This window comes from Lytechinus variegatus, chromosome 5, assembly GCF_018143015.1.
Source record: "Lytechinus variegatus isolate NC3 chromosome 5, Lvar_3.0, whole genome shotgun sequence".
Classification (NCBI taxonomy): Eukaryota; Metazoa; Echinodermata; class Echinoidea; order Temnopleuroida; family Toxopneustidae; genus Lytechinus; species Lytechinus variegatus.
This window is the reverse complement of record NC_054744.1, coordinates 43,912,689-43,937,072: the sequence shown is the minus strand read 5'-3', so window position 1 is coordinate 43,937,072 and position 24,384 is coordinate 43,912,689. Positions and strand designations below refer to the sequence as shown.

The 24,384-nt window shown below is 35.4% G+C and overlaps 2 protein-coding genes across 2 annotated transcripts; both read right to left on the bottom strand.

Annotated features, from left to right (window-relative positions):
- Window positions 1-9,339: 9,339 nt before the first annotated feature.
- LOC121414979 (low-density lipoprotein receptor-related protein 4-like) lies at window positions 9,340-19,888 on the bottom strand. Its single transcript, XM_041608022.1, has 4 exons — window positions 19,667-19,888; window positions 18,401-18,563; window positions 17,115-17,236; window positions 9,340-11,127 (listed from the first exon to the last, which is right to left on the bottom strand). Exons 1-4 carry the CDS (start codon window positions 19,830-19,832, stop codon window positions 10,853-10,855), a joined length of 726 nt encoding a protein of 241 aa, XP_041463956.1. The 5' UTR covers window positions 19,833-19,888; the 3' UTR covers window positions 9,340-10,852.
- Window positions 19,889-22,591: 2,703 nt separating this feature from the next.
- LOC121415469 (hepatitis A virus cellular receptor 1-like) lies at window positions 22,592-24,106 on the bottom strand. Its single transcript, XM_041608672.1, has 2 exons — window positions 23,971-24,106; window positions 22,592-23,424 (listed from the first exon to the last, which is right to left on the bottom strand). The coding sequence occupies exons 1-2, from the start codon at window positions 24,038-24,040 to the stop codon at window positions 22,592-22,594; spliced, it is 903 nt and encodes a 300-aa protein (XP_041464606.1). The 5' UTR covers window positions 24,041-24,106.
- Window positions 24,107-24,384: the final 278 nt, after the last annotated feature.

Genomic DNA, 24,384 nt, shown 5'->3' with positions numbered 1-24,384 from the left:
TACAAAAGAGAAACATTAATTCGCTTTGTGAAGGAGATATATACATTCATAATACATTTAAGCGTCGTAGTAGTAGGAAAGATAACTGCTTTAATCAGATATTGTCTGAATGATTCACAGTCTATGTATGTTATTATTAAGCAGTAAGTACGTTGTACAGTGCGTCCCAGAATAAACGAAACCGAGATTTAACGATCATTTATCATAGCTTAATCATAAATAGAATAGACAAATGACCTACCAATTTAAAGCTTAGAATCTCTTCTTTCATCTGATATTACTTAGGTTATTTCTTATTCACGCATGAGTGAGCAAAAACAATTTGAAGAAAAGATACAAAAAAAACTCATTTGGCGGGGGGTATCTGGGTTTCAAAAAGAAAACCACATTTCTGAAAAGTTCAATATCTGCTCTTTAATTTGGTACATAAATTACAGAAAATAGTCAAGAAATAAAAAAAGTTCTGGTGATTTGAAATAGGGCTTGTATTTCCATAATTTCATGAGATAAACTGTTTTCACCGGTTTCCCACAAACATGACAAAGCTTTCGCATGGTGAACAAAAGATGTAATGCATGGCTGATCGTCAACAAAACAGAGTGTCGAGTGAGTTTGAAAGCCAGCCTGGAGAACCTCTTCATTTTATGAAATTATTGAAATTCAAGCCTTATTTCAAATGACCAGAAATTTGTTATTTCTTGACCATTTTCTGTAATTTAGGTACCAAATAAAAGAGGAGATATTGAACTTTTCAAAAATGTGGGGCTTTTTTTAAACCCAGATACCCCCCGAAAAATGAGTTTTTGATATCCTCTCTTCAAATTGTATTTGCTCACTCATGCGTGAATGAAAAATAATCTTAGTAATATCAGGTGAAAGAGGAGATTCAAAACTTTAAATTGGTAGGTCATTCGTCTATTTTGTTTATGATTAAGTAATGATAAATGATCGCTAAATTTCGGTTTCGTTTTTTTCTGGGACGCACTGTATAATTGTATAATTCGTGTTTCATAATTGTTTCATCAATTCATCTCAGTAAAGATTATGATTTACAGAACAAAAAATCTATATCTTGAGAAATGAATTACTAGTAAGTAGAGTTACTTATCTTTATTAGCAGGCACGTTAAAGCCTGCTAGTCATGAGTAGAGCATATATAAATCGCAGTACATTATACAATGTTATATATTACCATCACAATACATTATCGTATTACTGTTCGATACATTCGCTGGGTGAGGTCTAAAGCGATTATAGACTACAGGCTGTTATTTTCAGCCTTCTTCAATTCATATTCAAAGGTCAAGTCCACCTCAGAAAAGTGTTGATTTGAATCAATAGAGAAATATCAGACAGGCATAATGCTGAAAATTTCATTAAAATCTATGGAAGCTTAAAAGTGCCACCGAGATGTTGAGATAATTATCCTGAGAAGTCGACATCATGATAGCAACAGATCAGATGACGAGATCCTTGATCTCATCATGTCGACATCTCTTAGAAGAGATGATCAGATGTAAAGATCCCGGATCTCGTCATGTCGACATCTTGTAGAAGAGATGATCAGATGACAAGATCTTCTATCTAGTCATGTCTACATCCAGTGGAAGAGATGATCAGATGTAATGATCTCGTAACTCGTCATGTCTACATCTTTTAGAAGAGATGATCAGATGATATGATCATGGATCGAAGACCTTGTCATCTGATGACAAGATCTTCTATCTCGTCATGTCTACATCCAGTGGAAGAGATGATCAGATGTTATGATCTCGTAACTCGTCATCTCTTCTAAAGGATGTAAACATGTCGAGATAGAAGATCTTGTCATCTGATCATCTCTTCTACAAGATGTCGACATGATGAGATCCGGTATCATGTCATCTGATCATCTCTTCTACAAGATGTCGACATGATGAGATCCGGTATCATGTCATCTGATCATCTCTTCTACAAGATGTCAACATGACGAGATCCCGGATCTTGTCATCTGATCATCTCTTCTACATGATGTCGACATGACGAGATCCGGGATCTTGTCATCTGATCATCTCTTCTAAAAGATGTCGACATGATGAGATCCGGGATCTTGTCATCTGATCATCTCTTCTAAAAGATGTCGACATGATGAGATCCGGGATCTCGTCATCTGATCTTTTGCTATCATGATGTCGACTTCCCAAGATAATTATCTCAACATCTGGGTGGCACTTTTAAGCTTCCATAAAAATCGGATGAAAAATAAGAAAGTTATGACATTTTAAAGTTTCGATTATTTTTCACAAATTAGTTATGCACAATGTAGTCACATACAAATGAGAGAATCGATGATGTGCCTCACTCACTATTTCTTTAATTTTTAATGTTCGAATTATACAAAGTCCTTATTTCATTTTTTGTAGATTTCACAATAAGGACCAGCTTGACTGATCCATAAAATGTTAACATGGTTAAGCAATGGTAATTCAACATGTTCAAGGAGAAATAAAACTTTGTTTCACAGAAGAATGAGGAGAAAATTATAATATTTCATATTACATAACCAATACAAAAAAAATAGTGAGTGAGTGATGTCATCACTTCCCTCATTTACATACCGACCGGGAGTTGCATATATCTCTTTTGTAAAATTAAGCCATAATTTAAAATGTCATAACTTTCTTATTTTACATCCGATTTTGATGAAAGTTTCAGTGTTATGCTTTTTGGATTTTAAATATTTTTTTTATTCAAATCAACTTTTTGTTGGAGTGGACTTGTCCTTTAAGATGTTTGCGCTCCTTAAAAAAAAATCGTTATTTATTCACTTTGAATCCCCCCTCCTTCCCCCACTTCCAAGCATTTAGCTTTTCAAGGATGAATGACTCTCAAATGTTTGTCTCCATTGTAAATTTACCCATGGGATTTTTTTTACTTAAAATAGAATCCAAACTGAAATGAAATAAGACAATTCAATTAGTATTTACGATTCTTTACCATGTGATTAGCACGCCCTACCAGAAAATGCGGTGACGGCGAGTATACACGTAAAGTGACTTAACTTACCAAATACAAGTTTACATACAGTTTGGTCTACCCGACTTCTCAGAGGTGATGGAAACGGCGTAAACACTTTCACTGCTTTTTGGTTGATGGTTGTTCCGTTTGACATTGTAATTGGTTTGCACTCAGGTATTGAAAAGTATTTACCTAAAGTGCGATGAAAATCAATGAAGGTCAGGTAACTGATAAATTTACCATCCTATTTAATGTAGAATGAATGCGTTTGTAGTGATGCAATAATTATAAAATCGACCAAGAATTCAAACGATAAAGTTACCATGTTACCAGGGAAGGAAATTTATATATATGTATAAATATTGATATGAAAACCGGATCATTAGGTTATTACTGCCCAGACTGCCAAGAAAATAATGGTTCACTGCTGATTTAATGAATAAAAAAGAGAGAAACAGAAGAGAGACGGCTTAAGATTGTCACCGAGGGATCTGATATTAGAATCAATAGAATATTTTGTTTTCATAGGAGAAAGGATAATGAAGGAGGTTGAGGATAGATGCCTAGCCATGCCAACGAAGAGGCTGTTACATAATTCATCGACTGAGAATCGAATCAAGGTCACCAGACTGCGATACCACCACAATTCCAACGGAAATGTTACATCTTAACTTGACCATGCTGACTTGGTTCTGTCTATCTCCCTTCAACCCTACCACCATCCCCTCTTCCCCCCCCCCCCCCTCTCAATTTCTTTCTCACACACCCCACCCCCTCCCTCTCACACACCCTTAAAGGGATGGTCCGGGCTGAACATATGTGTATCTAAATAAATAGAGTAAAATTTACAGAGCAAAATGCTGAAAATATCATCAAAATCGGATAAGAAATAACGAAGTTATTGAACTTGAAACTAAATCCATATTTTAGGAAAACAGTTATATGCACATCGTCATGAATATTCATTAGATGGGCTGATGATGTCACATCCCCACTTTCCTTTTTTCTTATATTATTACATGAAATCATAGATGTTTAATTTGTCATACATGTGTAAACGGTAAGTGTCCATTATAGCTGTTATAACGAAATAAGTCAATCCAAATGTTTTAGTTCTTAGTATAAATTTGAATAAACCTAATTGCATATAATAAAAAATACAACAGAACAATAGGGGATATGACATCATCAGCACACCTCATAAATATTCATAAAGACATGCTTAGAAATGAAATGAATAATGCAAGTCTTAAAAATTAAATAACTTTGTTACTTTTTTCTGATTTTGATCAAATTTTCAGCATTTTGCTTTGCGAATGTTACTCTATTTAGTGAAATATAAATATCTTCAGTCTATACCATCCCTTCAAGGATGTTCCTAAATGAAATTCATGTCATTTCCACAATTTTTTTCAGAGTTACTTTAGCACCTAAATATGCCAAATATGCAAAATTAACATGGGTTATTATGCGCTTGATTTTTTGCTATCGAGTTTTAAAGTTCACCGATTTCAAAGGTCTCGAAAAATACGCAATATATATTGCATTTTAGGCCCCACCGGGTCACAACGTTGAGTTTATACCTCTGTTTCTCAGTCAAAATCCACCTAAGTTGCACAAAATTTTACATTATAAGTAAGAATTACATACTTAAGATAAATAATTTACTCATATTGCTATTCGTTTGCTCTTTAAAGAGTAGCAGCACCTTCAATTTTGAAAATCAGTTGTGAAAGACGAAAAAAACATTTAAAAAAAAAAAATCGAAATTTATATTAAAAAAAATAAGAATTACAATAAATGCTGCACTTTATCCAAAACCCATTTCATTTTCACCAAACTTTGCATGGTTGTAGAGAAAGGTATAGTAAAGAGGTGTGAACAATAAAAATTGGGGTTTCATGTGCTTGTTTTCAAACTATCAGCACTTTTGTTGGAGCAAATGTGCTTTCTAAAAACAAAAGACGTGTCAAAAGGCTTGCATCTACAGTGGCGGGAACCTGAAGAATTTCTGTAATAAAACTTTCTTTTGCTGATGCTCTTTATAACCGTTAAAATTGACTCACATTTATGAATTTGTGTAAAATGTAAGGAAGTTTGTATTTAAAGAAATATGCATACCTGCCACAAGGATATCCAAGTAGAACATAACATGCATGAGACGATGCAGCATCTGAAAATTAGAAAAGTAGACTTCAGGATATGTAATTATTTAATGCCACAAATGGAATTTTTAAGCACTTAAACATTTTGCCGCAAGGAATGAATTTTTTTGCTTAGTGTAAAAAAAACGAAATCATCATGGCAAAGTTATTTAATCGTTTAGAATTGAAGTAAATCAATCAAACAAAGTAATTTACGGGAAGAAATGAGAGATCTTACCATTTTTATTTCACCAATTACGCAATTTGAGTCACATCAATTTCAAATCCTCTTGAGAATAACAAGGCGAATAAGATCATAAGATGGCTGATGATAATTATGTGAAGACTTGCCAGAGTGATATCTGACATATCTGTTCATCTGACCGTAAATTATTTTTTTCGAAAGTGCGATGATCACCTTTGCTCTTCATTTAGTCCATCATTTTCCTAATATGTGTATTTAATATGTTATATCGTACTCTGCTGATAGATTGAGCAGACAACAATTGAGAAATATAATCATTAACCAGTTAATAGATATCCATGGTAACGCTATTTCTATACTATTCTATCAGCCATTTGGTTTTATTATATCGCACATCTTGTCTGTATACTTTCGATTTTCCCTCGGTATCAGTTGTTCAGTTGATATTTGCACTACTTTGTGTTCAGCAAGCTCGATAAAACGTTTACATTCTTGCTTCTTCAGTTAGACATGTTAGACGAGCGGCGTTACCGGTTCTACTATGTTTGCACAGAGTGGAGTGACATAGCAATATTGATTTTACTTAAACTGCTCTTGATATCATGTGACATTCATTGATCAATATGCCAGAAATTATAGCGACGGTGATCGTTAAGAAAAATAAAAACATTAATCATACTTCAGGAACTGGTTCAATCGTGCTGGCACAGCGAATAGCATACTTTCACATAACGATCGACCTATTTTTCCCTCCGTAATAGCACGTTCCCAAAATTAAGTTTACTTACGCTACGGTCACACGAAGAAATCCTTACCGAACGATCATGACCATGATGACAATTATGACAATTGTATGACAAACGTTAGTTTGCTCGGTCTGAGGTCGGCTTCGCAGGTGTGCTTGTTTAATCATTAATCTTGCGCTTCATCAACCAGAATTTCTCTGGATAGTACTCATTTTCAAAATCTTAAGTAACCTGCATGAACACTGAAAAAAAATCTGCACCTTCCAATATTGGAATGAGTGCGATTTTTGCGGGAGGTGCTAAATTTTTTTCATGGACGTTCACGACGTTTTACAGAGGTTTTGCAGGGACGAGTCAGAAAATTTCAAATATTCGTACTTTATGAGACTAAAGTAGGAAAATTATGCGCTTAAATATTTGGAAATTTAATTGTTGAGTGTAAGGCCCCCTCGCACCTAACCGAATTGCCTAAAGGACCCCTCACACCTAACCGAATTGCCTAAAAATTATGCTTTGTAATGGCGGAAATGCATTTTCTATGAAATGGGATAGTAAATCATATTTATCCTTCGTGTTTTGGTTCGTACACTAACAGCTGCAATTATTCAAATTCGCGCGGAAATTTTGAATATGTTTAAAAATTCCAGACGAATTGAGAAATCGTTGGTCATCTGTTTGAATTCGCATCTCTTATGCGTCTGCGGTAATCGTTAGTTTATTGTTCGTGTTTTATTGTCCCGGATAGTCCTTCTTCGCGATTTTGCCAAAGTGAACTCGATTGCCAAATCTATTCCCTCGTCTTCGTTTCTAATCGCACGCCATATCAAACCATTGCTCACAGTTCGTTCGTCTTATCGGGTTATATCAACCCTTTGCTCGCCTTTGGCCGCAATTTTCTCAAAGAAGTGAACCGAAAAATCGATCCTTAGCATGTCAGATTTATCCTATATAGTCAGGTCCAGATTTTAAGATATGTGCTCAGAAAAAGTGCTTTAGGCATTTTGTGTTAATCCTGATTTATCAATTGTTTTAAGGTAATTCAGGGGTGCTGAACCCAAAAATGCTGTTTGCCAAACTTGATTCCGACGTTTTCATCCTCAAATCGGCAAAAAACAAAATGGCGGCATTTCTAATGCAGTTTCCCATATTAAACGATTTTTATGGATGATTATATTTTTTAAAAATGGGATCTATACGATATTTTTGATACCCAGGGTTGCAAACATAATGTGTCCGATTGATTCGTCAGCCATCTTTAATTCCAAGATGGCTGAAATGATTCACAGCTGCTGATTTGATAAATAATATTTTCCCATTCGTAACCCTTCGTCCGACTTCAATCGGTCAGGTGTGATGGGGCTTTAAGCCTGGGTTACACCGGAACCAAATCCGTCCGAATAGACTATTCGTTGGATTCGGGAGTGTTCTGTTATCCATCCGCGAATGCGAGAACATTCGGAAGGGATTCGGGAAGATTCGCGGAGGAATTCGGTTTGTTTTGAAACGTTCAAAACCAGCCGAATACCAAAGTTCCAAAATATTCTTGATTGTGACCACATTACATTTAATGTCTTCATGAATATTCATTAGGTGGGCTGATGATGTCACATCCCCACTTTGAAATCATAATTGTTTCATTTTTCATAAATATTTAAATAATGTGTCTCTATAATGATGAAATAAGTTGCAGCAATAAATAACTATATAATGCACTTAATTAGTTGTTAATCCAATTTGATATCCGATCTTAATAAATTTTTCTTAGCATTTTGCTGTGTGAATATTACTGTATTGTTTGAGATATGAATATTATCAGCTTGAGAATCATTTAATTTGAAACAATCTCATCATGTTTGCATCCATTGATGCTAGAAAAGGAATCAAACAAAGAGCAACCGAAAGGTCATCTCGAAAACCTGGCGTTAAATTCTGGGTACAAACAGACACTAGAAGGTTCCCAACTTTTCTCATGTAAGTGCAAGAAGGCACAAAAGGCGCATTTTTTGGTGGAAACCTGAACCATTATTTTCGAGTCTATGTAATACCGAAAACAAGCAGAAAGTTGTAGAAAGCTTCAAATGTGGATTTTTTTAAACACAATTAGGAGAAAGTAAAAAAAAAAACACATATCATACAAAAGGTTCCATAATATATTAGTCTGATTTTATTCCATAGGACCAAGGTGCACACAATTCAAGAATCGAATCAACATATTAATAAACCAAAGTTTTCATAAATACAATCCATATCATATCAAATCCATATCCTCACGATTATTGACTTCACTGCCATCTACGGAGAACAAAGTGACTCTATTGCATTGTCTACACCTGGGGCCTGTTGCAGAAAGAGTTGCGTTTAAACGCAAGTCAAAAAATCAGTCGCAAGTCCCAAATGCGCGCTGTTGATCGGTTGAAAATCAAGTTACGCATGATTTTCAGAGTTGCGATTGATTGAAACTCTTTCTGCAACGGGCCCCCCAGAAGGAAAAACCAGTTCCACTGGACCAGTTAGACCAGTATAATTTTAACTGGTAACTCTGGAAATTGTAACATCGGTTTACTGGTCTAACTGGTCATACTGGTCCAGTTAAAATTTTACTGGTCCAGTTAAAAATTAAACTGGTCTTGAAGTACTGGAATTTTATACTGGTCTTGTTTCTGGTGGTTGTTACTGGTCTCGATGGTCTTCATACTGGTCTCACTTGTCGTCATACTGGTCGTCATACTGGTCTAACTGGTCCTCATACTGGTCTTACTGGATCAGTTTATTACATGCATTTGGTTTGTAATATACCATGGCCAGTGAAATGTGATGGAAAAGATGGTTAGTAAATTAATCTTTCTGCTGTTATTTTGAATGTGATGTATAAAATTACACATTTTCATTGTGAATTAGTTCACACAATTATTTTGAAGGTTTTCAAACAACAATGAGTGCTATTGCAAAGATATTCCATTATAAATCCTGATTTTTCTTTAAAAAACAGGAAATATGCAAATGAGGTAAACCACATGATCAGCATCATCAGAATTACTGGTATTACTGGTCTTGACCAGTTTAATTTCTAACATTGAATTACTTTAGACCAGTTGACTATATATCAGAGGAATACATCTTGCTTTGATCTTAATCATAATTAGAGGAAATAATAATTTTAATTATAATATCAATAATTGATAATTATGATAAAATTAATAATAATAATTACAATATCAACAATAATGACAGTAATAAGAATGATTGCAAGAATGATCATAATAATAATAATTGTGATAATCATAAGAGCAATGATAACAATGATAACGATAATAACTTTCTCTGAATTGTAAGATTCATTTTTCGTAATTTGTTAAATGATCTGACTTGAAAGTCATTATTTGGACCAGTAACCAGAATGCAATTGTTTAATCAATCATTTATTTATTCGGTCTTCTTTATTCAGGTTAGACCCTTCAGTATCGAGTATCGTTCTGCCAATAGGCCCTGTCCGTTTCTGTACAGATAAAAACATTAAAATACGCAATAAATTACAAAGTAAAGCCTACATCACTTACTAAGCGAAAACATGATTTGAATATTATAATCACATTCACGCATATACATCCACACACACACACACAGACACCTATTCAAAAGATAAATCTATTACATTAAAACCAACTGTACAGAAAACAACAGTAAAAAAATAAAAATAAAGTTGGTTTGAGAGTTAAAAGCCTACAATCATGACAATGCCTCTTAGAAATGAACTGATGTTATTGCACGGATATCAGGCGACAAGCCGATTTAGGTAAATAAGCCTTATTATTATGTATGTAGGGAGTGTTTAAAATAACCAGTTCTTGGTTTAGTTCAAAAGAGTGTGGAGTGAGAAGCATATCGAAACTTTTTCGGAATGATATTATTTTCAAATATGATGGCATTAGGTTGTTTTGGATTTTCTACATAATTTACAAATTGTGGATCAACTTTCACTCTTTAAGCAAATCATTATTGCTCTTTGATGAAAAAAAATATATATATGTATTTGCATTATCGTTAGAAACCTGAGTTGCAATTAATCACAAGTTTCCTGAAACTAGCTCCTGTGGCCGGAGTGTAAACTCAGATATATTTCACTTTTATTACTTTCATCATCTCGTAAATATTACTGCGACTACTTCCGAACAGAGACAATATCAATTATAACTAATCAGTTTGGAATAAGAACATAATACGGTTATATATTATGCCTCATGTCTCATTCGAAATAGTATCATATTATCCATTAGAAATTATTAGGAAAAACTTGCGGTGACTTAATAAAAACACGTTCTGTCGGACTGCCCATTTTCAAATGTTTTATTCACGGTGCCTTAGTTGAACGCGCTTGTAACAACCTTCACCCATTTTCACAGACAATGGCAGAGTGGGGATTCAAATTCACAACCTCGCGATTATGAGTCCCATGCTCTGACCACTGGACCACACGACCCGGTTTTTAGATGACACGGTAATCTCAAAACGATGACCGGCCATGAGAACTGGTCATTAGTACCAGTCAGCACATTTTACCCCACTTAAAAAATAAATGATAGCGTGATAGATCACAGCCAATCATTTGATGCAACCAGTTTATATGGATAATTTTGCTGATGAATTGACAATATTAGATACCTTAAAAACATGGTCAAAAGAGGGGGTACAGTGCTATACACAACATCTCGTCATTCAGGTTTTTATAACGCTACAAATTTGATCTTAAAATCTCTGGCTGATCATGAAGGAACTGTTGTGATGTGCATCTTTCGAGGACTCGAAAACACGGTTTCATCGGGGTACTCATGAAAGGTTGGAGAAGATTCGGTGAAATCATCGCAGATGACGATCCCTTTGATACTTTTATCAGTAAAATATATCATCCCATTATGTAACATCATATCCTGTGGAATGTAGTTATCAGATACACCCTGAACTACCTGCATATTGTTCCCATCCAGATCAGTATAGACGAGATGTTTGTCTCCTTCGTCAGCGAAGTAAATACGATTATCTGATTTAGATTTAAAAAAAAAATGGAACGTGATACGACTAAGACACCTTTTATTTTAATTATGTGTTTTATTGGTATTCAAAATCACATAATCACAATATTTACAGGTAATTGGAAATGATTTGAAACAGTTCAAAAGCAGTAAAATCACAAAACAGAAATAAAATAAAATGTTGGACACTACGTCAAGTACATAGGCGGTTCCAGGTAGGGGCCGAATGCACCCCCCATTGGTGACGCCCCCCCCCCCCAAAAAAAAAAGGGGGAGAAAATGAAGAAAGATTGAGGGAGAATGAGATTAAAGTGGGAAATGAAGAGAGAAGAAGTAAGTAAAATAAGAGGAGGGAAAAATGGAAAAATCGACAACATTTCAGGTCATTAAAAAAGGAAAACTTTGCATTGCCGGTTGAGGGATATGATAATCTTCTCAAGCATGTCAAGAACATTGGGCTTAAAATCCCGTTTAAGGTCAATATGAACAAATTATTCTTCTGCACGGAACTCCAGATTTAATTATATTCTGTTTTAGCGAGATGTACATCATGTTTGTTGTTATAAAAGTGTTCTATGTAAAATAAATATCAGCTTGGGGTACGGGCTCGCATTATTATGATAAGTGGGATACGTAAAGGCCTATCATCTTAATGAATTCCTACCAACAGTCCTGGGAAAATCCCATTTTTAGCTCAGTATATCAAATATTAAAGCTTTCACTTTGTATTTGCAATATCGAATCAGTTGTTTAATTGAATATGCATCTTGTTCACGATTACAAACAGTCCTGACCAAATTTTTGGTCAGAATATCAACATTATTTCAGCTCGTGCTTCGCGGTCGCATCAATTGATTAGTTAGATGACCATACTGCTCATGCTTACATAAACGCGTGATTATGGTCCGGTAACAAAAGTTAACGATTGATCATACACTCGATTCTTAGGATTGATTGTACATCATATTCAATAGAATCAAACGTAGAAAACTGTTCTACAATCATGGCTAAGCTTTGTGTTACAGGCCCAATAGATCCGCTTTTCGTGTGCAAAATTCTTCCATGCGACACCATGCGGGACTACTCTGGCAGCTGGCTAGAGATATACGAAATGCTATAGGCCTACATGGTAGATATTCCCGACCTTTCGTTTGAGGACGCGTACGCTTATTTAGAACGGTAGATCATTTTGGGAGAGACTTTTGGGCCCGTCGTCATGGTCGTAAAACTCCGTCCTGTAATGCAAATTGTGTGACATGAGATTTTTTTTTCGTTTTGCATCTGGAACGGAAACATTCAATTTGCGTTTCGTGTGCAAAATTCTGGTTGCTACTATGGTAACAGCGATATCTGATTTAGGACGACTTTCCAAATAAAATCCAAATTTGCTTCCTCCCAGAGCTCGAGAGGCCGCCCGGGGGACCCACTTCCATTGAATGGTGGATACCAGGCGCGACCACATGTAAAAAGGGAAAGAGTGGGTATACGTATAGGCCTATGTAGCGTTATGAGGGTGTGAGAAACAATGATTAAAATACTTAAAAATGCCACTACTTGTATAGGGTGTCACAACCCACATACTTGTTGAGAGATGCATTTTCATTACCTGGAAAAGACCTTCCCTTGTTTAGGGTGCTTTTCGAAACCCCATGGTCGCGCCTGGTATCCACTCATCAATGGAAGTGTACCCCCCCCCCACCCCCATTTCTGCGGAAAAGTAAAACATACTGCCCATTACATTGTGTGCTAGAGGCATATCGGTAGAAGGTGCTGGCAAAAGAAAAAAACTCCGCAAATTTAGACGGTTTATGGCCTGTTGCATGCTGTGTACATGTCAACGCATGGGAAATGATTCGGCTTGAGAGGTGATCTGACCCATGGAATCAATTGCCAGTGATCCACAAATAATGCACATTAAATGCAATATCGATTCGATGGACTGTAATGATCTATATCTAAGCCTTAATTCTGCAAGTTTTTCCTTACTCAATATGTATTCGATATGTTTGAAAAACCACTTTCTTATCCACGTCATAATCTACATTTCGCATGTCTCCAGCCAGCTGGAGTCATAGCCATGATACAGGTACAGTCCCGCCGCGAGCTTAGGCAGGCAAAACATGGCATGGCATGCTGGTATCGTATGAAAGAGCTTTGCACACGAAAAGCAAGATCTATAGGGCCTGTAACACAAAGCTTGGCAATGATTGTAAAACAGTTTTCTACGTTTGATTGTATTGACTGTAATGTATAATCAATCTAGAAATTCGAGTCTATGATTAATCGTTAACTTTTGAGTTACCCGACTCTAATCTCGCGTTGTAGAGATTTGCGAAAGGTGCCTTATGACATGGATAAGAAAGTGGTTTTTCAAACAAATCGAATACATATTGAGTGAGTAATAACTTACTGAATTAAGGCTTAGATTTATTCATTTATTCATTCATTTATTTATTTATATATATTTATGTACATCATATAACAGTCCATTGAATCGATATTGCATCTCATGTGGATCATTGGTGGATCTCTGCCAATTGATTTGATTCCATGGTTCACATCACCTCTCCAACCAAAACCATTTCGCATGCGTTGATATGTACACAGTATATGCAATATGGCAATCCGTCTGAAAAACACCCTAAACAAGGGAAGCAAGTCTTTTCTAGATTAAGAAAATGCACCCCTTAACGGGCCCTAAACAAGTATTTGGCGTGAGAAACTTTGCCCTTAACAAGTATTGAAAAATACGTATATTCCTAACGAAAAATATCTTTTTTTTTCACTATTTTAAATATCGTTTTTGACACCCTTATAACGTTACATACGTAACGTGCCCACTCTTGAAAAGGAAAACCATTTTTACACGTGTCGCGCCTAGTATACAGTCGTCAATGGAAGTGCCCTCCCCCCCCCCCCCCCCCCGGAGGCCCCTCGAGCTTACGGAGCTGGAACCAAATGTGGCTCTGGAAGCTCGTCCTCAATGGAATATATCGCTGTTACTATAGTGGCAACCCGAATTTTGCACACGAAACGCAGATAGTGGTGCGTTGTGGCCCAGTGGATTAGTCTTCGGACTTTGAAACAGAGGGTTCAAATCCCAGCCATGGCGTAATTTTCTTCTGCAAGAAACTGATCCACAATGTGCTGCACTCAACTCAGGTGAGGTAAATGGGTACCGGTAGGAAGTAATTCATTAAAAAGCTGTGTGCGCTATGAACGCCTAGCTTAGCCGGGTAATATAGGAGTGCCTTGAGCACCTAACAAGATGGATATGTGCGCAATATAAATACCCTATATCATTATTATCATTGAATAATAAAATAGGCCTATCTAAAAAAAAAAAATAGCGCTTCGCGTTCCATTGAAAATTAAATTCCGTCCGTCAACATTTCGTCAAACAACATTATTCAGTCGGTCCAAACATTACTTTGTCTAACCACCATTTCGTCGCATAACCAATTGGTCTAATATCCATTTCATTTTTATTCATTTTGCACAATTTAACACTTAGTCCAATTATATCAAATGGTATATGGAGTAACTGGCTATTGGACCAACTAGTTATTAGACGGAATGGAATTAGACTAAACGAAAGTAGACCATGTGGTGAGTGGACGAACTAATGGTATTAAAAAATAATAGTAGACGAGTTGGCAATGGACGAATTGGCATTAGATGAATTCGAAATAAACCTTCCAGATTCGTGGTTCGGTAAATTTGAAAGAATTCAGAATTAGGGTTGAGGCTGTTTTAGGGTAATGAAAGTTATTAGCAGAGCGAGTATTGCATAGGTGTAAGTTATAGTTATTTTGGAAAAAAATTGATAATATTAGGAGCATATCTATAATTAACTGAGTGCATAATATACATAAGTGAAGCAATCTTAAATTTATGAATATCGTAGACTGTCATTGTTTTAATCTAAAAAATATAATGGCCCTGATGGTGTCAGATGAAATGAAAAGTGGCCCCAATATTGAGCCTTGCGTACTCCGCATTAAACTTTAGAATAAGAAGATTGACAGTTAAAAGTGAATTGATATCTATAGTTTAAATAACAAAAAAATCACATGCTGCTATGCCCGGGATACCATTTTCTTTTAATTCATATAGAAGAATCTTTTAGATTTACAATGATGAAGTAAATATAGAAATTACTGATTTTTTCAACTTTGAAAAAGCTAATAAAAGCAATGTTAGAAAAATTTGTATCAACTCTTCAGCAATTTCTACATCTTTATTTTGTTCCCATCTTATATGAAAAATGTTGGAAAATCGGATTTTTTTCTAGCCAATTTAGTTGTCTAAAAATTTCTATACCTTAGAAAGATTATTTTTATTTACTTGTATTAATTCGCAATAAAATTATTCACGGGCTGGCTTTATCGTCTTATTTAAATTATTACGATATGTTTTTAACTTAGTATGCGATTGAACATCACGTTTAATAGAAAATATCTTATAGAGTCTATTTTTCTTATTAATACATCTTAGTATTGAAGGAGATGCCAAAGGTTTCCTTGGAACATATTTCTTTTTACGACACATCTTTTCACACTTTTTATCTATAGCCTCGTGGAATTTACACAAGAATCGTTCATAAGCATCGCCAAGATTGTCAAATGATAATATACCAGTCAAACTAATCTCAGAGAGCTCCTTTTTTCAAAGCATTTATAATAATAATAATTATACTTGCTTATATAGCGCTTAATACTTACTTTGTCAGAAGTCTCTAAGCGCTCTACAGTATATACAGCATATTTACCCTGGCTTTAGCAGTGCAGCTGTTACGCGCGCTGCGTTTCAAGGAATAAATTCCTGCCAGGTACCCATTTACCTCACCTGGGTTGAGTGCAGCACATTGTGGATCAATTTCTTGCTGAAGGAAATTACGCCATGGCTGGGATTCGAACCCACGACCTTCTGTTTCAGAGTGATAGTTGTAGAGTTTACATATTTCATACAATAATGGGACAGATGTGATCTAAAGGCATTCTTAATGCTTTTATTTTCTATCAAAGAAAAAAACGGGTATATGGTCAGTGATACCAGTTTTGACATTTTTAAATGAGAGTCATCAATGAGTTATTGATTTTAGTGGGTCTATTGCTTAGGGTGCCAAAAGAGTTATCATAAGCAATATTTACAAAGTCATTTATGTAATTTACATTTAAATTTTTACAGTTAAAACATCATAGCGTGAATTTTACTCCGAACGCTTAAATTTGAGAAATGTTGGACGTGAAACCTAATTGTTATGGTATAATTGACAAATCCATGATAGATATATTTAGGTAAGCAACGGAATGCGTTTGTTGCCAGGGCAACGATGTTTGTTGCCCTGGTAATGGATATATTCAAATTCTGCCGAAATTCCTATTGAAGAGAGTCAAAGGGGGCCTAAGCTTTCGATCCTAGCAAAATCTTCTTCGGAGGCAAAATGACAAACATATAAAGGGAACAACCATAATATAGACCACAGACATTCAACAGCAACACTGGAAACAAGGAGACAAAAGGGGCATTAGTGAGAAGAGATGACCAATCAGGTTAATGAAGGGGGTGAAAGAAAAGGGTATAGGCAGACACAAAGGGAAGTTAGTGTAAGTAAGGCCAAAGGAAGACCTCAAGTGGGGAGGGATTAAGATATGAGGCAGGCAACATCAAATAGGATCTATAACAAAACAGTGATGGGGCTATGAGGAAGAGATGAATAACAAGATAATTAGTGAGAGGTGGGTCAAACAGGTAACAAAGAAAGGCATAATAAACTGGTACATAAGAGTGGGGAAAAGGGAAAGAAAAGGGAACAACTGATAATGTGCAAAGACATAAGTATGTATGATAGAGCATTAAACAAACTAAGAGAAAAAAGTAAGTCTAAAAGTAAGTATAAAAGTATATAAATATATCCAAAAGGAAAAAAATATATAGGTATATATATACAAATGGTGTAACTGATATTGAAATTCCTATTTGTTTTACTTACCTGAAAGACTCACGTCTAATCCAACTATTTTGTCGTACGCTTCATTTTCAAACAGCATAGTTCTTCCTGATTGATCTAGATTTATCCGTTCTATTTTTCTGGTGTGGGACCAGTATAGATGTCTATAAAGATATGAAGTAATGTGCCCGTAATGAGTCAGGTCTGAAGAAAATTTAGATATGTGTAATATTAAGGACTGTAGCCCTACTGATAACAACCCTTTTTTAACCAAGGATAGAATCCACTTCTAATACACGCTGATATTTCAGCAAGCCCATCATAGCATTACCCTTGTCCATCCTATATACGATAAGCAGGTGATAAAGCGTTCGTTAATCTCAATAAAATAATCTCAACGCAAAATAGATATTTTGTTTTACCTTTTTTTGCAAAATATATTCATTAAAGAATAATTAATTCATTATTTTCACATCTTACCGGAAGCGTATATAAAGATGAAGGGTAAATTCATTTCATAACGATTCCATTACCATGATTACCATGATTACTGTTCCTCTGCCGTTCTTCTTAATTTATTCAATATAATTTTGTAGAGAGGACTCGATATGTCTATTTACATTGGGAGTCTGAAGTGTGTATGTGTGCATTTCTTCCCTATTCAATTGATTGTATTCCTCTAACCGCCCTTTCACACGGTGAAAATAGTAATTCTAATGATGATTACAGTGAAAAATAAGGCTAATTATCAATATTTAGCACGTGTGAAACCAAACTAGAACATGATTAGAATCACGAACGCTAATCACAGTCACGATTACAATGGATATCATCATTACAATGATGATTAGAGATTCATGTGTGAAAAGGCCCTGCAATACCCATGATGACTTATCATATCTGTTAACACCCATATGAACTTAGGATAAAAAATTATGGTAATATCAATATTGACCAACCCCAACTCAGCAATGTTTGACATCCGATTGACGAGTGGATACCATGCGCGACCAAAAACACGTAAAAAGGATGTTTTTTGTAAGACAAGGCACGTTACGTACGTAACGTAATAAGGGTGTCAAAAACACTAAAATGATGAGCAAAGGGTATCTATTTCGCTAGGTTATTTACGTGTTTAGGGTCAAATTTGCGAGGGTATATACAATCAAGACTAAAATGTTTTATAAAGGACGTACTTTTTGCCCCAGGAGTCAACACTACGTGTTTAGAGTATAATTTGCGCAAGTTTAGCCCCGAAGGAGTTGGGAATATCACAATCCTCTGTTTGGGCGTGGCCGCTTACATCCCATGAAAAAATAAGGACTTACCCTGTCGACTCGAAGACTACCAATGCCCTTGGTTTGTCAATGTTACTCGTAACCTCTGCAATTTCTTCAGTACCATCAAGTAAGATTGATCTGATTTCAGATTCATCCCGGAATGCACAATAAATCCTTCTTGCAGTTTCAGCAATAGCTATGTCAACAGGAGCTGTGGATATCAAATTTTTGCTTATTATTTCTTTATTTATATATTTATTTCGTCTTTATTGAACAGGGTAGCCACATCAGTAGAGAATACTCCCATACTAGGGGCCCTGCATAACATAAAATACATAAACACAAATATGAAAAGATTCAATGGTAATATGAAATATCGGTGCAAAATAATAATGAAAGCTAGGAGGTGAATGATGAATACTAAAAAAATCCAGTCTCTGAACGCATTGTTTTCAAGATTCTTGTTCTTGTTTTTAAAGCACGTACGGGGGGAAGCTCCTGGTTATCTATCAGACATAATTAGTAATTATATTTATATGGGCATTACTAGATTCCTTAGATCACTTGCTGACCAATACCTCCTTAAACACAGAAGAAGTTTTAGTTTATATGGTGATAAAGAATTTGCTAACTTTGTGCCCTAATGGAATAAACTGCCTGTAACAGTAAGATCTACTGACAAGTGAAAAACTTTTAAATCTCTGCTTAAAACACATTCATTTGCTCATTGATTTTTTTTCTCCTAATTTGATTTTTTTTTAGAACTATAGGTTTGAATATTCATGTTTAGTTCTCTTTCGTAAGTTGTTTCTTTGTTAGGGTTTAGCTTAGGCCTGGTGTTTTTAGAGCCCTTGTGAGTTATGTACCTGCCGGATTGCCTTCTGGGAAAGTTTCTTAAACTGCGGGTAAACAGGGCATTAAGATCAGGCACCAGTCCCGTAGATATATTTTAAGTTTTGTTTAATGTAATTATTATTAGTTATTTATTGTAAAGCGCTTTGATCATATTTTTGGTAAAGCGCTATGTAAGTACCTGTTATGTATGTAACGTCTGGGGTATTTGTTGAATTACCATCATATCTCTGTAAGTGTATTGGTCTTGTTCATAAAACGTGGAAATGCGAGTAACCAAGTATCACTAAACATCTTGTGCGAGTTATAGTAGTTTTCAAAGTCAGCACTGCTGCTATATTGAATCGCGTTATGCAGGTGATACCGCCAGAGGCATTCCCCTTGTTTTCTGTTTACATTTGTCATCATTTTCTCTTCACGTCCTGAGAAGAATGAATAAATAAACTGAATTGAATTATTTACCGTTGTAATAAAAACCAGTAATACTTTGTTTGCCTGTCCCATCCACATTAGCACTATATATAAGATCGTCTCCAGTCTCTGTCCAGTAAACTCTATCATCAGTGTGATCATATGTGATATCCCACGGTTCAGATGCTGGGTTGACAGGTAAAAAGGTGAAGGTCATACTTGACAGATCAGACCAATATATATCATCGTTGCCATCATCGGTGACGAATATCTTGATACCTATTGAAAGAAGTAATGAGATAAACAATCAGAATCTGCAATTTTCCATATCAAGCATGTCAAGTAAACTCAAAACAGATTGGATTTATTTCAACCAAAAATTATATATTTCCCTTTTAGAGGAGAAACTGACACATTCATTAAGATGGTTTAATACATATCGGTCGTCTGGCTCCGAACACGGTGTACAATTATCATTTTTCAATGGATGAAAGTTTAGATGCTATATAGGGGTAGGCAAGGCAACCCGATTGTGAATTCATTTCTGTCCATTATAAAAAAGTATTAAACAGTTCCACTGTCGAGTGCCCCTTCTTATCTTTATAAAAATTTCATTCATGATCGGAGTAGCCGTGCTGAAGACGAGGTCATGGAAACAGTGTATTATTATGCGCTATACATTACTTATGATTTTTTAATTACACTTTGAACAAATCCTGGGAAATGACAAATAATTATGCAATATGGGAATAGCTTCTTTACACATATTCTTAGGTTTTGGGTCTCATCTATCAAATGAAAGTAAAAGAAATTGACAGAATGTTACACTGTATTGAGTGAGCATTGTCCATTTTTGCAAAGCTCGCAGAGGGCAGAAATGCTTATTTTGACGCTGTGTCAAGGAAATAAGGCGGAGACAAACTGAACGTGCTGTACATTTCTCATAGAGTTCTTTTGTATTTTTAGCCAATTGAATTAAAATAGATGCAGTTAAACATTTTGTAACAACTTTTACATCCAAATTAGCATTTCAACCCTAGGTAAGCACAACCTTCACGTTTTCGTACCATTTGGATCTGAGGACATTACTACATGTAAACAAAGTTTATTTCAGACTTCTCTCCAGCATTTTTTCATAAATTTTGTATCATTTAAAATGGTTTTAATTAATTAATCGTTTCTCCACAATTTTTTTCAAGCTCGACAAAGATTAAGAATGGAAATGAAGCCTAAGCCATTTTATGTGAATCACAGCTCCGTGTAAAGCATATGGCATCACGATGGCCTCGGTGTGAGGGAGGAGGGGTGCAATTGCGCTCTATGAAGTGTTTCGGGCAAGGAAACAAGTTAAGAAGGGTAATAGATATCTGCAAAATCTAATTTCCAAGCTAAAGTCCATTGTGTTCTTCATGATTAACGTCTACTTTAACCATATATTTATTTCCATGTTATCCTAAATAAAGATGTTTAATAAATAAATGAATTAGTTATTTATCGCAGCAACTTATTTCATCAAAATGGAGACACATGTATTAAAAAAATTAAAAATGTGACATCATGTAATAACATAAGAAAAAGGAAAATGGGGGTGTGACATCATCAGCCCACCTAATGAGGTTCCTGACGATGGGCATATAACTGTTTTCACAAAATATTGATAAACTTTAAAAGTCAATAACGTCGTTACTTGTTATCCGATTTCGATGAAATTTCGAACATTTTGCTCTGTGAAGTTTACCACATTGATTTAGATATAAAGATTTTAAGCCCGGACCATCCCTTTAAGGAGGATCTGTACCAATTTTTAAAAGTGGAAAAGCTTCAGGATGTAATAAATATGTAATTTTACAAGATTATTTCTAAGTGTAAAATTTTTTGATATGCACTTTATGAATGCTGTACATTATTATCATTATCATTATTATTATTATCATCATTATCATTATTGTTATCATCATTATCATCATTATTATCATTATTGTTATTATTAATATTATTATTGTCATTAATGTTATTATAATTATTGTTGTTGTTGTTGTCATTATTCCACTCTTATATTCGGTTTTCTCGTTCTTTTTTTTTCTTTTTACTGCTTGAAAAACCATCTGCCCCTCCTGCGCCGCTACTCCATAAAGCATAAAGAATCAGAACGGGAATTAAAATATCGTTTAGCATAACTAAACAGCAAACTGGAGTGAATCGATCCCCCCCAAAAAAAAAAATGATAATAAATAGATACAAAATTAACAAAATAAATGAATGAATAAATGAATAAACAAAATTATTTTCCCAAATATAATTCTGTCAAAGATACAGGATCACCATGATCATTATCATTCACATTTGTAACAGGTGAAGTTATACACAATTTATGGGGGCCACTTCCATTGACGAGTGGATATCATGCGCGACCATGGGGTCTCGGAAAGCATCATAATCACGTAATTTCCATATTCTGAAAATGCACCCCTTAAGAAGTATTGGCGTGTGAAACCCTACCTTTAACAAGTATTGGAAACAAAACGATACTCTTGGCAAATATTCCCTGAAATGAACCCCTAAACAGGTATAGGAATATTTTATTGTGATGTCACGGGTCCTTCGCTCGTCGGTTTTACCTTTACACATTATTTGGTTAAGTACCACCCACCTTCTACACCTCGCGCAAATCGGACTCTAAACACGTAGTGTTGGGGCAATAAGGACATCCTTTATAAAACAATTTAATTTTGTTTTATCATCCCTGCAAATTTGACATTAAACACGTAACTTTCCTAGCGAAATACATGTAGATACCCTTTTTTATGATTTTTGTGTTCTGGACACCCTTATCACGTTACGTACGTAACGTGCCCTATCTTGAAAAAGTCATCTTTTTTACGTGTTTTTTTTTTTGGGGGGGGTTCGCGCATGGTATCCACTCGCCAATGTAAGTGCCCCCCCCCCCCGATGGCAACATAATAAGTAATAATTATCTCAATACATACTCTGAATGTCAACGGTTGAGATTGTCGTAATCTGTGTTGTTGAAGTGGAGATCGTTGTTGTAGTCGGATGTGCTGTTGAAGTAGGTGGCATCGGTGTTGTAGGTTGTGTTGTTGTAGTAGGTGGTAGCGTTGTTGTAGGTTGTGTTGTTGCAGTAGGGACTTTTGAAGTTGTAAGCTGAGTTGTTAAAGTAGGTACTGTCGTTGTATGTTGTGATGTCATAACTGTGGGTGTTGTAAGTAGTGTTGTTGTAGTAGGTCGCTGTGTTGTTGTAGAATGTGTTCTTGTAGTAGGTACTTTTGATGTTGTATGATGTGTTGCCTCAGTAGTTACTGTAGTTGTTGTTGTAGGCTGTGTAATTGCCTCAGTAGGTACTGTCGTTGTTGCTGTAGGCAGTGTTGCCTCAGTAGGTACTGTAGTGGTTGTTGTAGGCTGTGTTGCCTCAGTAGGTACTGTCGTTGCTGTTGTAGGTAGTGTTGCCATAGCGGGTGCCGTCGTTGTAGGAGGTTGTGTCATTGTAGTTGTGGGATAAGTTGTGGTAGGATGGGTCGTTGGAGTAGGCGGAGTCGCCGTTGTTGTAGATTGTGTGGCTGTGGAGGAAATCAGTGTTGTTGATGTCGTCGAGTGTCTTACTAACGGTGTTGTAGCCTGGCTTGTTGCAGTTTTTGAAACCGAGGATGTCGATGTTTCCTGATACTCGTCTACCAGTGTTGCTGATGTTGCTGCTGATGATGATGCTTGCTCTTGCAGTGAAGCTGTCTCCTGACTAATTGATGCTGTTGAAGTAGGTATAGAGGGCACAGAAGAAGCCCCCTCTTGTATCACTGTATTTACAGTATGAGAACAAACTGATATGTCTGCATCATATTAGGCCTATATGCAATAATACATTTCGTAATTAAATTTACGACTTTGAAAGTGGTGAAATCAATTGATAAAATACTCTAAAATACTTAACTCTTTGCATGCGATTTTGGAGGGATAATAATGACAATTTTTCCATGGTATTTTCCATATTGCACCATTGATATTTATTTTCATTATATAGATGTTATTCAAGAACTGTTGCCTTTTCGTAGCTTATCTAATTTGAAGTAAGGGGAGAAAACTAATTATTACGATTGTTGAATTTAATTGTACGAATGTGCAAAATTGCAACATTGGAGCAAAAAGGGTTAATATCTCAATGGTAAGGACAGCAATAATAAGTGTAATTTAATTTCAGTTAGAACGGAATGGTCTTACTTTTTTGCATCTTATTTCAAGTTTGGCCATCAAAACAGGTTTTTCATTCTATTTCATTCTACTTCTACATGCAGATCATATGATTTCTTAAGAAATCATCAAGATGAAAAAAAAACATAACTTACCTTGAGGTGGTAAACAAACATAGTGGATGAATTTACCATTATGAATGTTATTCAGGAGATTGTGATGCATAATGACTGGAACTGGTCGAATTATAGACGTGTCAGCCGATATGAATGGTCTGCAGATGAATGCGTCTGAAATATTGTATTAATAGGAAATTAAACGTCGGAATTACGTACATGTATATATCAATCTGAAAATAGCAAAAACAAAATATAGTAGTCGGGGCTGGCCCAGCTGCATTGTTCAGTAGGGGGAGGGGATTCATCCATATTAATTTCAGATTGACTGCTCGAAGAGCTGAGCCATGAGGGTTATTTATTTATTTATTTATTTATTCTTATTTATTTGTATATTTATTTATCTATTTATTATCATTATTATTTTTTTGGGGGGGGGGGTTCTCTAGTCAT

Coding starts and splice junctions, on each gene's coding strand:
- LOC121415469 (XM_041608672.1), bottom strand. CDS start 24,040: ATGCATCACAATCTCCTGAATAACATTCATAATGGTAAATTCATCCAC. Junction 23,425..23,970: donor TGTTTGTTTACCACCTCAAG/GTAAGTTATGTT, acceptor CTGTAAATACAG/TGATACAAGAGGGGGCTTCT.
- LOC121414979 (XM_041608022.1), bottom strand. CDS start 19,832: ATGACCTTCACCTTTTTACCTGTCAACCCAGCATCTGAACCGTGGGAT. Junction 18,564..19,666: donor TACTGGTTTTTATTACAACG/GTAAATAATTCA, acceptor TGATATCCACAG/CTCCTGTTGACATAGCTATT. Junction 11,128..17,114: donor ATTAGACGTGAGTCTTTCAG/GTAAGTAAAACA, acceptor AATCTAAATCAG/ATAATCGTATTTACTTCGCT.